The sequence below is a fragment of the Sus scrofa genome, chromosome 16 (genome assembly GCF_054392235.1).
Source record: "Sus scrofa isolate SSC_HxYL_T2T_F1_AM1 chromosome 16, Sscrofa_HxYL_maternal_Yorkshire_Landrace_v2.0, whole genome shotgun sequence".
Taxonomy (NCBI): domain Eukaryota; kingdom Metazoa; phylum Chordata; class Mammalia; order Artiodactyla; family Suidae; genus Sus; species Sus scrofa.
Genome location: NC_139398.1, coordinates 15,283,755 through 15,299,040, shown reverse-complemented (window position 1 = coordinate 15,299,040; position 15,286 = coordinate 15,283,755). Strand labels below are relative to the sequence as shown.

General features: G+C 37.1%; 1 protein-coding gene across 3 annotated transcripts in view; it reads left to right on the top strand.

Moving 5' to 3' along the window:
- Positions 1-15,286, top strand: part of DNAH5 (dynein axonemal heavy chain 5) — a 319,273-nt gene that overhangs the window by 186,231 nt on the left and 117,756 nt on the right. For all 3 annotated transcript variants that reach the window (XM_085001716.1, XM_085001717.1, XM_085001715.1), the window contains 7 exons: positions 337-471; positions 1,573-1,680; positions 3,531-3,684; positions 7,691-7,837; positions 10,748-10,989; positions 14,069-14,245; positions 14,607-14,808. In XM_085001716.1, coding sequence (XP_084857842.1) covers positions 337-471; positions 1,573-1,680; positions 3,531-3,684; positions 7,691-7,837; positions 10,748-10,989; positions 14,069-14,245; positions 14,607-14,808 — 1,165 coding nt within the window. The remainder of the gene's footprint in view (positions 1-336; positions 472-1,572; positions 1,681-3,530; positions 3,685-7,690; positions 7,838-10,747; positions 10,990-14,068; positions 14,246-14,606; positions 14,809-15,286) is intronic.

Here is a 15,286-nt window from a genome sequence, read left to right as displayed (position 1 = left end):
TTAGGGATGACTGATGAAGACGGGCTCAAGGGGACCTGTATACTCCAAGAGGAAATTGATTTCTTTCTCCTTGTCAAAACCTGTTTATTAGTTCTGATCTGAGGCTTAAATTATGATGGTCCAGGAGAGGACTCTTTTGGGTATTCTCCATTTGCTAAAAACAAAAACAAAAACAAAACCTATCAATAAAAAAATTTATAGCTCCACTAACTGTGCAAGTTTTTTTTTTTTTCACAGGAAAATGAGCATTTATTCATTATGTCTCTGTCAGATTTGTATGGGTTCCATTGGTGAGTTAGTATTGGAAATAAGCCCAGTGGCTCTCATCTTCTTTAGGTACATTATGACTTTGGTCTGCGTAATATTCTGTCAGTTCTGCGAACCCTGGGAGCAGCAAAAAGAGCCAACCCCACAGATACGGAATCCACGATTGTCATGCGTGTACTACGAGACATGAATCTTTCTAAACTGGTAAGATTCACAGATGGAAATGTTCCACTGGCTTAAATTTCAGTTTAACTAAGTGCAAATGAGGTTTGGAAATATTTACTTAAAGTGCTCATTTAAAATGCTTAATTTTCAGATAAAGCACTGGAGAGCAGAACTTTAAATTACATTTTTTTTCAGAAGTGATTTTGGTAGTGGCTCACATCTAGTCTAACATGTGTCTATTCTAATAAAATTAAAATGGGTTTTAAAAAAAAATCCACATGTTGAGTTTCCAAATGCCTTGAAACATTTTTGTATTTTAGAGCTAAAATCTCATCTTCTTTAAAGTAGACCTTGGCAGGAAATCATATGTAAATGTTGCAAGTGTGTAATAATTTCATGCTCTGGTTTCACAGTGGAGACTAATAACCATTTGTCCAGTATCAGTGGATCTATGTATGACAGAATGATATTTTTATTTCAAAATAAAAGTATGAACCAAATTCCAATTCATGAATTTGCCACTCTCTCTCATTTAATTAGAGTCTTTTTAATTTTAATGAGAAATTGTAGATTTTGTGGTAATTCCCCAACTCATTGTTTTATGAAAGGGTTGTCATGCAGGCAATATTTTCTTTCCTTCCATTTCCTTCCTTTTTTTCTCTTCTTCTCCCCTCTCCTTTTATTTACTTTTTATTTTTATTTATTTTTATTTTTACAGCTGCCCCTGTGCCATATGGAAGTTCTCTGGATAGGGGACAAATTGGAACTGGGGCTGCAGGCCTGAACCACAGCCATGGCAACACTGGATCCAAGCTATTGCAGCTTGCAGCAATGCCAGATCCTTAACCCAATGAGTGAGGCCAGGGATCAGACCTGCATCCTCATGGACACAGTGTTGGGTTCTTAACCCTCTGAGCCACAATAGAAACTCCGCCCCTCTCCTTTTAAAACCTAATTTTTAATTTATGGGAAATGATGAAAATATTGCTCAACGTCAAGGAAGGTGGAAGTGATATTTTATTTATTACTAGCTCTGATAAAGTAATCTGGGCTGTGTTGGGCATTTTCAGTTTATCTGACATTGCTATGTTTGTGCCAAAATCATTGGTCTGATTTCCCTTTTTTTTTTTTTTTTTTGAGATTGATGAGGATGAACCCTTATTTTTGAGTTTGATTGAAGATCTCTTCCCAAATATTCTTCTGGACAAGGCAGGTTACCCTGAATTGGAAATGGCAATTAGTAGACAGGTAATATATTTCACAGAACACGGAAATGTCTCTTTAATCTGAAATGTCATGGGAATCAGTGGAGCTGGCATTTCCCAAATCTTTGGGTTCTAACAACAGCACCCAAGGCTGTGACTACAGTTTTTTTTGTTTGTTTGTTTGTTTTGTCTTTTGTCTTTTTGGGGCCACACCCACAGCAAATGGAGGTTCCCAGGCTAGGGGTCTAATTGGAGCCACAGCTGCCGGCCTACACCATAGCCACAGCAATGCTAGATCCTAGCTGTGACCTACACCACAGCTCATGACAACACTGGATCCTTAGCCCACTGAGCAAGGCCAGGGATTGAACCCACCACCTCATGGTTCCTGGTTGGATTCGTTTCTGCTGCACCACACGGGAATTCCTGTAACTACAGTTTAAAGAGGAGCCGTTGCACACCACTAATGGCGATTTTCCTTTGGGTGGGTTTGGTGGCCTCCACTATTGCTCAAACTCAGGACCAGTAAGCCATGTGCTTGTGTCCTCCTCCCCCTCCCCTCCTCCCCCCTCTCCCTCTCCCCTCCCCCTCCCCTCCTCCCCCCTCTCCCTCTCCCCTCCCTTTCCCCTCCCCTCCCCCTCCCTCCTCCCCCCCTCCCTCTCCCCTTACGGCTAAATTAATTGCAGTGCCTAAAATGCCAAGTATAAACTAATTTATAAAAGTGACTGACTTTAGTAGTTTGTAGCATGTGAAAAATTTGAAGAGAAAATATATAGCATAAAATGATACATGATTATTATCAAAAATTATTTAAGTAAAAATAGAAAGTATTACTTATAGTGAGTTTAAGCATATCGTGATGGTTAAGAACATGGACCACAAGGCTGAATTTCTTGGGCTCAAATCCGTGCTCTATAACTTTATGATTAATAGCCTTGGGTGAATTACCTAGTCTCTTTGTGTCTCAGTTTCTTTATATAAATAGTATTATAATAATATAATATATAATATATAATATATAATATAAATTATAATAATATAAATAGTATTAATCTCATGGAAGATTAAACTTAAAATAGTAATTGGCAAACTAGCTTCCATACAGGTATTCAATAGGTAAAAACTACCCAGTAGATTTATAAAGATAGCGTGAAGTTTATATGGAATTTCAGTCAACTTAGGATGCTTGAAATTATCTTTTAAATTAATATCTTTTAAAAATTTAAAGTAATTTGCATACTTGAGCCTTTATTCTTTTTTAAAATTTTGTTTATTATAGTTTATTTCCAATGTTCTGTCAATTTCTGCTGTACAGCAAAGTGACCCAGTTATACATAATATATGTATTTTTTCTCATATTATCGTCCATCATGTTCCATCACAAGTGATTGGATATAGTTCCCTGTGCTATGCAGAAGGATCTCATTGCTTATCCACTCTCAAATTTTTTTTTGAGCCTTTGTTCTTAAATTGCTTCTCATATGTACATTCAATAAAATGTTAATATCAATGTGTTTAATTCCCAAAGACAAATGCAGATATTTCTTATTAGCTTGGGATATCAATTTGATTATGTTCCGCCTGCTTTTTGTCTATATATATATTATGTAAAGTGTTTTATTGTAGAAAAACCCATATCACAAAATGTGTCTTTTTTAAATCATTTTTTTAAGTGTACAGTTCAGTAGACTTAAGTACTTTCATATTTTTGTGCAAACTACATCGCTGTTCATCTTAAGAACTTTTTTTATCTTTTCAAACTGATACTTCTTATGCATTAACAATAAGTCCCCATTCCTTTAGCCTCACTCCTTGCTTTTACTTATTTTGAGCACGATTAAGTCCAGACTGCTGTTCCTGTGGCCCCATGTGGGAGTTTTGTTATGTTTTCAGGTTGAAGAAGCTGGCTTAATCAACCATCCTCCTTGGAAACTGAAAGTCATCCAGTTGTTTGAAACACAGAGAGTGAGACATGGGATGATGACCTTAGGGCCTAGCGGAACGGGGAAAACCACCTGCATCCACACCTTGATGAAAGCTATGACAGGTAAGGGGCAGTCAGGCTGCATTACCCTGGAGATGCATTTAAACTGCTGTGACATGTGACTACCCCAAGAGGAACGCAAAGGTAGATAGATCTTAACATATTTTTATAGGAGGCGGGAAAGCTACCTTTTGGAATATGGGGTACATTTTAGAGATAACACATTCAATCAATGGGCCAGAGGAGAGAAATGTTTTCCTCAGCTTTATTGAGATATAATTTGCACACAGAACATGTGTAAGTTTAAGGTGTATATGTGTTGATTTGATACGTTTAGGTGTTGTAAAATTATTACCATCACAGTATCAGCTACCACCTCATTGTATTGCATAATAATCATTTTTTGTGATGATTTAAAAATTTTTTTAATTAAAGTATAGTTGATGTACAGTATTCCTTCAATTTCTAGTATACAGCTGAGTGATCCAGTCATACATGTATATACATTTTTTTTTTCTTTTCATACTATCTTCCATCATGTTCTAACCCAAGAGATTGGACATAGTTCCCTGTGCTGTACAGTAATGATGATAACTTGAGATCTACTTTCTTAGAAATATTCAAGTATATGATACAGTATTATTAGCTATAATCACCATGCTATACATTAGATCCTCAATCTTGTTAATCTTAGAATAGGAAGTTTGTACCCTTTGTCCAATATCTGCCCATTTTCCCCATCCCCCAGCCCCTGGTAACCACCATTCTACACTGTTTCTCTGAGTTTGGCATTTTTAGATTCCACATATAAGTGATGTCATACAATGTTTGTTTTTCTCTGTCTGACTTATTTCACTTAGCATAATGCCCTCAAGTTCCATCCATGTCTTCATAAATGTCAGGATGTCCTTATTTCTTATGGATGAATAATCCTCCATTGTGCATGTGTACCTCATGTTCTTTACTCTAGATCCATTGATAGACTTGTAGGTTGTTTCCATATCTTGGTTTTTCTGAATAGTGCTGCAGGAAAAACTTTTTTTTTTTTTTTTTTGTCTTTTTAGGGCTGCACCAATGGCACATGGAGCTTCCCAGACTAGGGGTCAAATAAGAGCTATAGCTGTTGGCCTTTGTCACAGCTAACAGCAACGCCAGATCCTTAACCCACTGAGTGAGGCCAGGGATAGAACCTACATCCTCATGGATACTAGTCAGATTTGTTTCTGCTGAGCCATGATGGGAAGTCCCAGGAAAAACATTTTTTAAAGTGACTGTATGCCCGGTAGGGGTAAGGGAGGTGAGGAGGTGTGGCAGGTGCTGCCCGCCGGTGCCCAGGGCCACATCCCTTTGGCCCTCTGCTGCTACAGATGTAGCTGTTGGATAACTTCTCTCCCAAACGCCCACCAATGGTGTCTCCCAGTTTTTCAGCTTTATGACGTTTCTTGAATCTAGGGCACTGGCTCAGCTTGGAAGAAGAAATGGGGTGGGAATCAACACTCCTGAGGCAGCTGTACCACCCTGAACCAATGCGGGAAGAGTTGAAGGCAAATGTATCACTTTCTCCTGGCTTTTAGAGGGACACTTCACCTGTGACCAGCTCACCAATGAGCCCTCTATTGACTTTATCTCCCTTACTGTCTCATTCTTTCCCTTGAATCCAGACTCTCAGTTCCCATGTCTTTGGCTCAGGCTTTGCTTCCAGGGGAACTTAAATTAGTACAGAGGCATCACATGAGAAGCTTTGTAAGTCTTGCTAAAACCTAGGTTTTAGTTGGTGGGTGATGGGAAGCCCTGGAGCTGGAGAATGATGTGATTAGCCTTGTAGAGAGAAGACCATCTGGTGGCCATGTAATGAAGAGACTGAGAGACTGGAGGGTCCATCTGGGAACCTTTATGAGGAGGTGACTGCAAGAAAAGGGTGCCTATTCTAGCACAGAGTCCATGAAGGTGGGGTGATAAGGATCAGTCAAGAAATGCTTAGCAAAGATAAGTGTTGGCCAAGATGTGGAATGACTGGATCCTGCAATCCCACTTCTGGGTATTTATCCTAACAAATTGAAATCGGGATATTGAAAAGGTATTAGCACCCTAGTGTTCATTGAAACACTATTCACAATAGCCAAGATACAGAAAAAACCTAAATTTCCAACAAATGAACAGATAAATAAAACATGGTATATAGATACAATGGAGTATTATTCATCTTTAAAAAAGAAGGAAATCCAGCAATATGCAAGAACATTGGATGGGCCTTGAAAACATTATGCTAAATGAAACAGACCAGCCATGGAAGGACAGATAATACATGATTCCATTCATATGAGGTATCTAAAACAAACTCATAAAATCAGAGAGTATAATGGTAATTACCAGTGGCTGAGGGGCAGCTGAAATGGAAAATTTCTAATCAACACGCACAAAGTTTGAACTATGCAAGTTGAATAAATTCTAGAGATCTGCTGTAGTTAACTATACTGTATTGTACACTTAAAAACTGTTGAGAAGGTAGAGCTCATGTTAAGTGTTATTACCACGATAAAATAAAGTTTTGTTTTGTTTTTTTCTAAAGAAGCCCAGGAAAAAAAAAAAAAAAAAAAAAAAAAAAGGAAAATGCCTAGGAATTAGAGTTTTCTCTGGATAGATGCCCAGGAGTAGGGTTGCCGAATTATATGATAGTTCGATTTTTAGTTTTTTAAGGAAACTCCATACTGTTCGCACCAATTTACATTCCCACCAACAGTGTAGGAGGGTTCCCTTTTCTCCACACCTTCTCTAGCATTTGTTGTTTGTAGACTTTTTGATGATCGTCATTCTGACTGGTGTGAAGGACAGGAAAATCCACTCAATAGTTTGTAATAATCTATGTGGGAAAAAATAATGGACATATTTATATGTATGACTGATTCACTTTGCTTTACACCTGAAACTAATACAACATTGTAAATCAACTGTACTGCACTAAAATTAAATTTGAAAAATGAAATGCCTAGGAAAAGAATTAAGAAGAATTAGTTTAACCAACATTTAAAAAGTCAAGCATTTTTTTTCCTCAGAGTGCTCTTATAAAAATGTTATGCCATTTTAAATGAAAATGTTACAATTCTATCTACCACCATCATGAAATAATTTTTGATGGTTTCTCTTGTATGGGCAACAGACCATGCCAGCTTTCACCTATGATACTGTCATACATTTGAAGAGTTTGCTGGCCTTTTGTGAAGTGTGATTAGATTTTTAAAAAAGTGTTGCTAGTCTTATGGATAACATTTATTGAAGCTGAACTGTGACTAAGTTGAACTTTAGTACTGTAAAATATTGCAGGTGATTACCCTGATTCTTTTTGTGATTTTTGAAAAAGATAACTATGACCTAATTTTCTAAATGAACTTTAATGCAACACTTTTCCCAATGTGTGTATCTGTGTATGTGTGCCTTTGTCATTCTTTTGCACAGAATGTAATATTTCAGCATCTATTTTTAGGATTTTCTACTTGAAACATTATTCTTTGCTTTTTTAAACTTATTAGTCACAGTCTCCTATGTACAGAATCCAGAGTAGTCTTAGAATTTGAAAGATATGAATACCTTTTTTGAAGTTGGCCGCAGAAGAAAAATCCTTGATTTTTGCAACATTAGTTGATTTTTTTCCAAATGAGAAAGACCATATCTCAGCAAATCAAAGATGATAATGAAGAGAATAAGGCATCTTCTAAGTGACATTTCAGGTATAAGATTTAATCTGGCACATCACAAACCAAAAGGTTTTTGAGCTGTGAAATCTGAAGAACTGGATTACATTAATTCCTTCATCAATTCCAGCATATCTTTCCCCCGCTTATGTAACATGCAATTTTCTTTTCCAGAAGATAAAAAAGTGCTTCGGTCAAAAAAATATAATGAGGCTAATTACAAAAACTTGGAATGCAGTAAGACCTATATTTTCCATGTATTTCTGCATTTTTCATGTTTTGAACACCCATTGACAGTACACTGCAAATTGGTGCAATGTTGCCTAATGGCAGTTCGTTCTACATCTGAGTTGTTTAAAATTTGGATTTATTTGCTATAGACTGTGGAAGACCACACCGGGAAATGAGGATGAATCCTAAGGCGATTACAGCCCCGCAGATGTTCGGTCGGCTTGACGTGGCAACAAATGATTGGACTGATGGGATCTTTTCTACCCTTTGGAGGAAAACATTGAGGGCTAAGAAAGGTAGAAAATGAATTACAAGCGTTATTTTTTACATGTGCTTTTAAATAAAAGCCTTGGTGGCTATTTATGTTAGTACACCTACTGTATTTTCCATACAATATCTTAGTCGAGACCAAGAAGTCATAAATCAGTATGATATTTTTGTGAATGTTGAAATACTGAAATGATTGATTAGTGCATTTGAAATACCCCCCCCTTTTGGTTACAGAAGGAATTATTTTCCTTTTGAAAAAAATATTTCTGTATCCCTTTGATAGCTTAGAATAAAATAGATAGGAAAAGCTGTTAAGGAAAATTGAAAGTACTGAATAAAGTGATTTTATCACAACTGTTTTCACTGAAAGTTGAAAAAAAAGGTACCTTTCTTTAAGTATGGCTTATTTTTAGAAAAATGATTCTCCTATGAAATTACAGGAGGAAATGGATTTCTTTGGGAAGAAAATAGAAGTTTATGCTGAACTAGCTAACTCTTTAGATGTACACTGGTGTTTGGTTTTTGTTTTAACAAACTCCTTAAGGGCTAGTGGTTCACTCTGAATATTCTCTTACTTATGGACCCTGTAAATTGAGCCCAGTGGTCCCAGAATATCAGCTCAGATGGAAAAGGTGATAATTCTCCTTTTTCTCCTGAATGAGTAGGAAAAAGGCACAGTGCATGTAATTGCAGGGACGGAGGAAGGTAGAAAAAGACAAGACATTTATTTGGGCTTCCTTTTTGCTCTGAGCAACAGGGTTCTGTTGAAAAATGTTTAAGGTGGCACCACTGATGTTCTCTTTTAGGGACCAATCCGACACCAATTGGTTTTTTTCGTGTGTGTTTGTTTTTCGTTTTTTGTCTTTTGTCTTTTTAGGGCTGCACCTGCGGCATATGGAGGTTTCCAGGCTAGGGGTCAAATTGGAGCTACAGCTGCTGGCCTATGCCACAGCCACAGCAACGTGGGACCCCACCTACACCACAGCTCACGGCAATGCCGGATCCTTAACCCATTGAGCAAGGCCAGGGATTGAACTCACAACCTCATGAATCCTAGTCGGGTCTGTTAACCACTCAGTCACAACGGGAACTCCCAACTGTTAAAAGAGAAGAGAAAACGCTTCATTTCTCAAGGATGCTCGTATTGGAAAATGCTGTTGTTTTACTGGAATTAAATACCATTTTGCTTCTGATTTGTTCTAGTAATCCTTTGTAAACACAGACCCAGTGGCCAAATGTTTCCTCAAAGAATAAGAACTCAGGTTTTTAATTTTCTTTTATTTTAAAGGCAACCTATGCTTTTTCTTTCACTGGGACTCTGGTGATCAGTTCATCATTTTACTTAAACTGCTAGTTGAAGGAGCAGAATTAGGGTTTTTGTAGCATTTGATTTGACTTAGAATCTTCCACAGCTCTTACACAATAGATAAAAATTGGAACTACAAGCTTGGTTATGTTGGGAAGTAAGAGAAACCAGTGGTTAAGAAATTAAAAGCAACTGTTAAAACGAAAATCTAAATTTACAAGGGCATTTCTGTTGAGGGGCATTTTTGTGGAGCATTCCTCTAAGTCATCTTCTTTACCTCCAGATATCTGGTTAGTTTTTGTGCCCAGGGTCCCTCAGAAACTACACTATTAGGGACACTTGTGACCTCTAGCTCATCAGCTACAAATTGTTGATTCTCAGTCCAGTCCAGCTCTCAACAGCAACTGGCACAGCAGGTCATTCCTCTTCAAACTCTTCCACCACTAGACTCAGGGCTGTCTTGCCGGCTGGCTCTCTTCCTCTTCTGCTTCACTGAGAGGTTACCCAGACAGAGGAGCCAGGGGAGGAGACCTTGCCAGAAGTCTAAACATTTTGGTGCCTCTGCCCTCAGACCTCTTGTCTCCATCTAGATGTGTGATCTGGAAGAATCTTATCCAGCCCCTGGTTCTCAATGCCATCTCTAAGTCGACGGTGTCTACGTGTTAATCTCTAGCCCTTGAATTCCCAACTCACCAGTTCTGTCGAACATCTCAAATTCAACATGCGCAAGCCAGAATTGATTCCGTGCTCTGCTATCTTGTCCTACCTGTCTTTCTGATTCCACTCACATCTCTTCCCGCCTCCCTCTCTTCTTTCTAACCAGCTTCAACCTGTTGCTGTTCCTGGAATATGAGCACCCTAAGCTTGTACCCACGTCAGGGTCTTTGCAACTGCTTTTTCCACTGCCTGAAAAATTCTAGCTCTGTATCTTCACATCACTTAGTTCTCCTCCAGAGATATTCTGTTCTAACAATATAAATTGTTAGAGGGCAGACCAATGGGGAGGTTGTATTCATGGGAATTCATGAGCTTCTGTGAGTTGTACTGGTTACCTGGCCCTGTGTTTGATATTTTTTGGTTCTGTCAGCTCAGAAGTGCTGTGTTTTGTCTTTGTCACTGTGCAATTATGTTGAATTTGCGAACTGATGGATAATTCATGAGTTGATGGATAATTGGGAATCAACATTTGATTGCTTCTGTTCAGAGTCTCTAAGAATGACCACTTTATCTAAAATGTCCCATCCTTTTATCCAGCTTAATTTTCCTTATCTTATGTATTTCTTTACATATTGGTTTGTCATTTCTACCCCTTAGAACATAAACTCTGTGAAGGCAGGATATTGTCTTTTTCACAGCATCCCTGGAACAATGCTGATACAGAGAGGGTGCTCAGTGAATATGTGTTCAGTGAACAAATGACTTTTTGGTTTGACCAAGGGCTTGATACAACTGCTACATAAAGAACTGGAAGAGTCCTATGTGGCAAATTAAGATAATCATTTAGATCAAAGCTTTATTTAAAAATCACTGAAACTTACATCAAACTATAGTACTTCTTCAAACATAGTAGTTATATATCTATGTTATATGTGTGTATGTTTTTCCGCCTGCCTTTGGTGGGATTTTTTAGGGGAGCACATCTGGATAGTTCTTGATGGTCCAGTAGACGCCATCTGGATTGAAAATCTAAATTCTGTTTTGGATGATAACAAAACTCTAACCCTTGCCAATGGTGATCGGATTCCCATGGCTCCAAATTGCAAGATTGTTTTTGAACCTCATAACATTGACAATGCTTCACCTGCTACTGTCTCAAGAAATGGAATGGTTTTCATGAGTTCATCTATTCTTGATTGGAATCCTATTCTTGAGGTATGAGTGGAATCTTTTTTTTTTTTTTTGTATGATTAAAGAGGAAAGCAGACCCTTTAGCTTTCTTTTAAAGTGTGTGCTGATTTTTTCTGCAGACCTGGTGGTGTAATCGGATCTTAATCTGATGTCTGTGGGAGATCCTTAAATGCTTCAGCCAACTTTGTCCCTTAGAAGGTTCTTCAGTTCTAATCATTTTAGACCTGGAATTTCCACACTGTGGATTGGGGGGTAATTGCAAGGTTTAGGTGAATCAATAATCCCACCAAATGGTGACTGAATAAGGAAAATTTAATTTTATCACTTTGGGGATTCATGACATTTTTGAAAGATACTCGTTTACAAAAAATTTGGGAACAACCTTTTTGAGTATTAACTAAAAGGAGACAATTTTAAAAAAATTGCATATAAAGAACTTTTAAAAATAAGATTCCATAGTTTTAATGTTAGTTTTAACTTTGCACTTGTAAATAATATTTTAGATAATATCTCTTCAAATAGTGATAAGATATATAATTTTATTACTATCAATAAATGTTATAGTATATTGATTATAATAAGATTATAATTGAATGCCTTGCATACTTGGCTATTTCACTAAATAAATACTATAAGGGGTTAATAGATGCAAACTATTGCTTTTGGAATGAATTAGCAATGAGATCCTGCTGTGTAGCCCTGAGAACTATGTCTAGTCACTTATGATGGAGCATGATAATGGGAGAAAAAAGAATGTATACATGTATGTGTAACTGGGTCACCATGCTGTATAGTAGAAGAAAATTGTATTGGGGAAATAACAATAAAAAATTTAAAAATTTAAAAAATAAATTGAAAAGATACTGTAAGGTAAGGCAGAATGCTTATTAGACAAGTCACTGGTAAAATCTTTTTTGACATTGGTCAAATTATTTTCATTTACCTAAGTTTTGGGGAGGTAATTTTGATTGGAAACTTAATTCATATTTTACATAAAGTAGATGAAGATGTGCAGAAGGAGAGGATTATAAGGCAAAGTGATACTGATGTACACTGGATATGTCACTGAAAATGCTTCTGAAGAGTTCTAGTTTACAAATTCCCCATCTATTAAGGAGAACGTAGAACAAGCTGCCTTTGTAAGAGTAATCACCAGTGACAGTTCTTTAAAATACAGATGACTGTGTCACACCTCAATCTGTCACATTAGAATCTTGGCATTCCCATTGTGGCTCAGTGGGTTAAGAACCCAACGTAGTGTCTGTGAGGATGTGGATTCGATCCCTGGCCTCACTCAGTGGGATGTGGCGTTGCTGCAAGCTGTGATGTAGGATGCAGATGTGGCTCATGCAGCATTGCTGTGGCTATGGCATAGGCCTCAGGTGCAACTCCAATTTGACCCCTAGTCTGGGAGAGCCCATATGCCATATGCTGCAGGTATGGCTATAAAAAGAAAAAAAAAATTCTCTGTGGAGGGAGGTGCAGGAATTATTGCTGAAATTTTTTATTTTTTTATTTTTTAAGACTCACAATGGATTTAGGATTAGTAACCACAGTTATAGCAAACTTCAAATGAAAATGTAGTTTTGATTCCCCCCCAAATTATTCAAATTCACAAAGGCTTTTATTTTATTTTTATTTTTTATTTTTTTGATCTTTTATTGATCAATAATTAGATTCTTTGTCCCAGAAAATAAAGTTAATCTCCTGAAAAACAATTGTTCAGTAAAATGGCTAGGAACTAAAATAATCTAAACTCATCAATGTGTTATTGCTTCAGCATCATCTAGTTGGGGTTTGTTTTATTTACTTATTTTTTAAAATGATTTTTATTTTTTTCTATCATAGCTGGTTTACAGTGTTCTGTGAGTTTTCCACTATATAGCAAGGTGACCCAGTCACACATACATATACACAAAGGCTTTTAAAAAATACTTTAATGGAAAAAAATCATTATAAAAATACTTTCAAACTACTAGCTAGTGCATACTTAGAGTTTGCTATTTATAAAATTAGCTTCTATTATATTCTGTTCATGTTGAAGCTGAATAAGGCCTTTACATTAACACTAAGTTCCTTCTTACAAATGGTTGGCAAGAAGCAAGACTCACAAAAAATCAGACTGGAAATGTTTACATCAGGGCAAGGCAGCTCTGAGAATGTTAGAGGACAGGTTGTATTCCTGGAATCCAAGAGCTTCTGTAAGTTGTGCTGAATAGTTGGCGCATGCATGATACTTTTTGGTTCCATCAACTCAAAAGTGCTGTGTTTTGCCGGTTACTGTGCAATCATGTTGAATTCATGAATTGCTGGATAATTGGGAATCAACATTTGATTGCTTCTGTCAAGTCTCTAAGAATGATTTGATCTCTTGGGGAACTTTCCTCACTTTAAAGAAATATCGTTGTGCGTTAAGGGGTATTTTGTTATGGAACACATGTAGTTTCCTAATGAAACCTTTCCCAAATGAATAAATTCTCCATTTTCCTGAGTATTTAATGTTTTTTTCTACATTGGTTATCAATTACATTAGAAGCAATAAAAGGAAACAATTAGTTGTGATAAATCTTTGTGTCCTATTTTGAACAATCTGGGGATGGATTTTCTTTTCATCTTTTATTCCTTTTAATTTTTCTAAATTATTTCCAGATATATATATATATGGCTCCTTATTTTCTCCTAACATATTTTAATCAAGAGCCGAAGATGTTTCCCTCCGTCTTGGCTTCATGACCTGAGCTTATGTGTGGTGTAGCAGCTGAACGTAGGGAAGCCAGAGTCAGACTCTGGGTGTGCATATTCTGGCTTTGCTACCTACCAGCTGTGGGATCTGGGACACAGTTCTCAAATGTCTTGTGCCTCAGTTTCCTCATCTGTAAAAGGATAATAACACTTCCTACCTCAGAGAGTTGTTTTGAGAATCAAAGGAGTTAAAAATCTTTTTGAAAGGATTTATATGAAAGCCTGGTACCTCAGAAGAGCAGTATAGTCATTAGAGATAATTGTTATCGTTAATTGATGTTTTAAAAAGTTTTGTCCAAAAACGGCCATTTCTGTGGTGTACTAACAAATTTAATTATTGAATTTATCTGTAAACGAACAGGGTTTTCTTAAAAAACGTTCGCCTCAAGAAGCTGAGATTCTTCGTCAGCTGTACATCAAGTCCTTTCCGGACCTGTACCGCTTCAGTATTCAGAACTTAGAGCACCAAATGGAGATGCTGGAGGCCTTGGTGGTCATGCAGAGCATCAACATGCTTCAAGGCCTCATTCCTCCCAAGGTGAATCATTCCGCTTTCTAGAAATTTCTCTCCTTTGAGCTGAGCCATGTTGTGCGGTGTCTGCAATATTTGAAGTTGATGCTTAGAGCCATGGGGAAGGGGGGAGGTTTCAAACATGGACCTTGCATAATTTATAATTTACAATTGAGTGGCAGAGTTGCTGTTTAAAAAGCATTCTAAATTTATTTCAGAAACCAGAGAGCAGTTCTGTTGTTCTCCAGTTTTATTCATCTCTTCCGTGTTCTTGTTTTGGAGAAAAACTGTTATCCGTTGTAGATCTTTGCTAATTTCATTAACACGTCAAAGCAACATTTTGGTTTCAGAGTTACGAAACTAAAGGAAAAGTGTCTTCTGTGCTCAGGAGCACGGCGGGGAGGTCACGCCAGAGCACTTGGGGAGACTGTATGTCTTCTCCCTGATGTGGAGCGTTGGGGCGGTGCTGGAACTGGATGGCCGGCGCCGGCTGGAACACTGGCTACGCTCCCAGGAGATGCTGGCTCTTGATCTGCCGCCTCTAGCGGGGCCGGACGACACCATGTTTGATTATTACGTCACGTCAGATGGTGAGCACGCCTGCCTCTACCCATCCATCACACACAGGACCAGTTTTTCACAAATGGCTAAGATACTCACACATACACACACTATATATACATATATATATATAATTATTATATATTATATATTTATTATCATATAATAGATATAGTATGTAAATATATAATATATAATTATTATATGTACCTATATATTAATAATTATATATGTACCTATATATTTCTAAATCATAATTAGAGCTTTTGGCTGTACAATTAAAATGGAAGTTTTCATGTATGTATGTAAGAGAGCCAATTGTTTCTTTTTCAAATATTTATTTCAACTGTGTTCCAAACGTACATTTTCTTGTTGTTAAATATATTGTGTACTAAACTTTTAGTGAACTTAAAACAAATTTAAAAAAATCCCCAAATCAGATCCATTTCAGCTATTCATTTGATTTGATCAGAAGCTTATGTAAACATTACAATGGGTAAAGTTTAT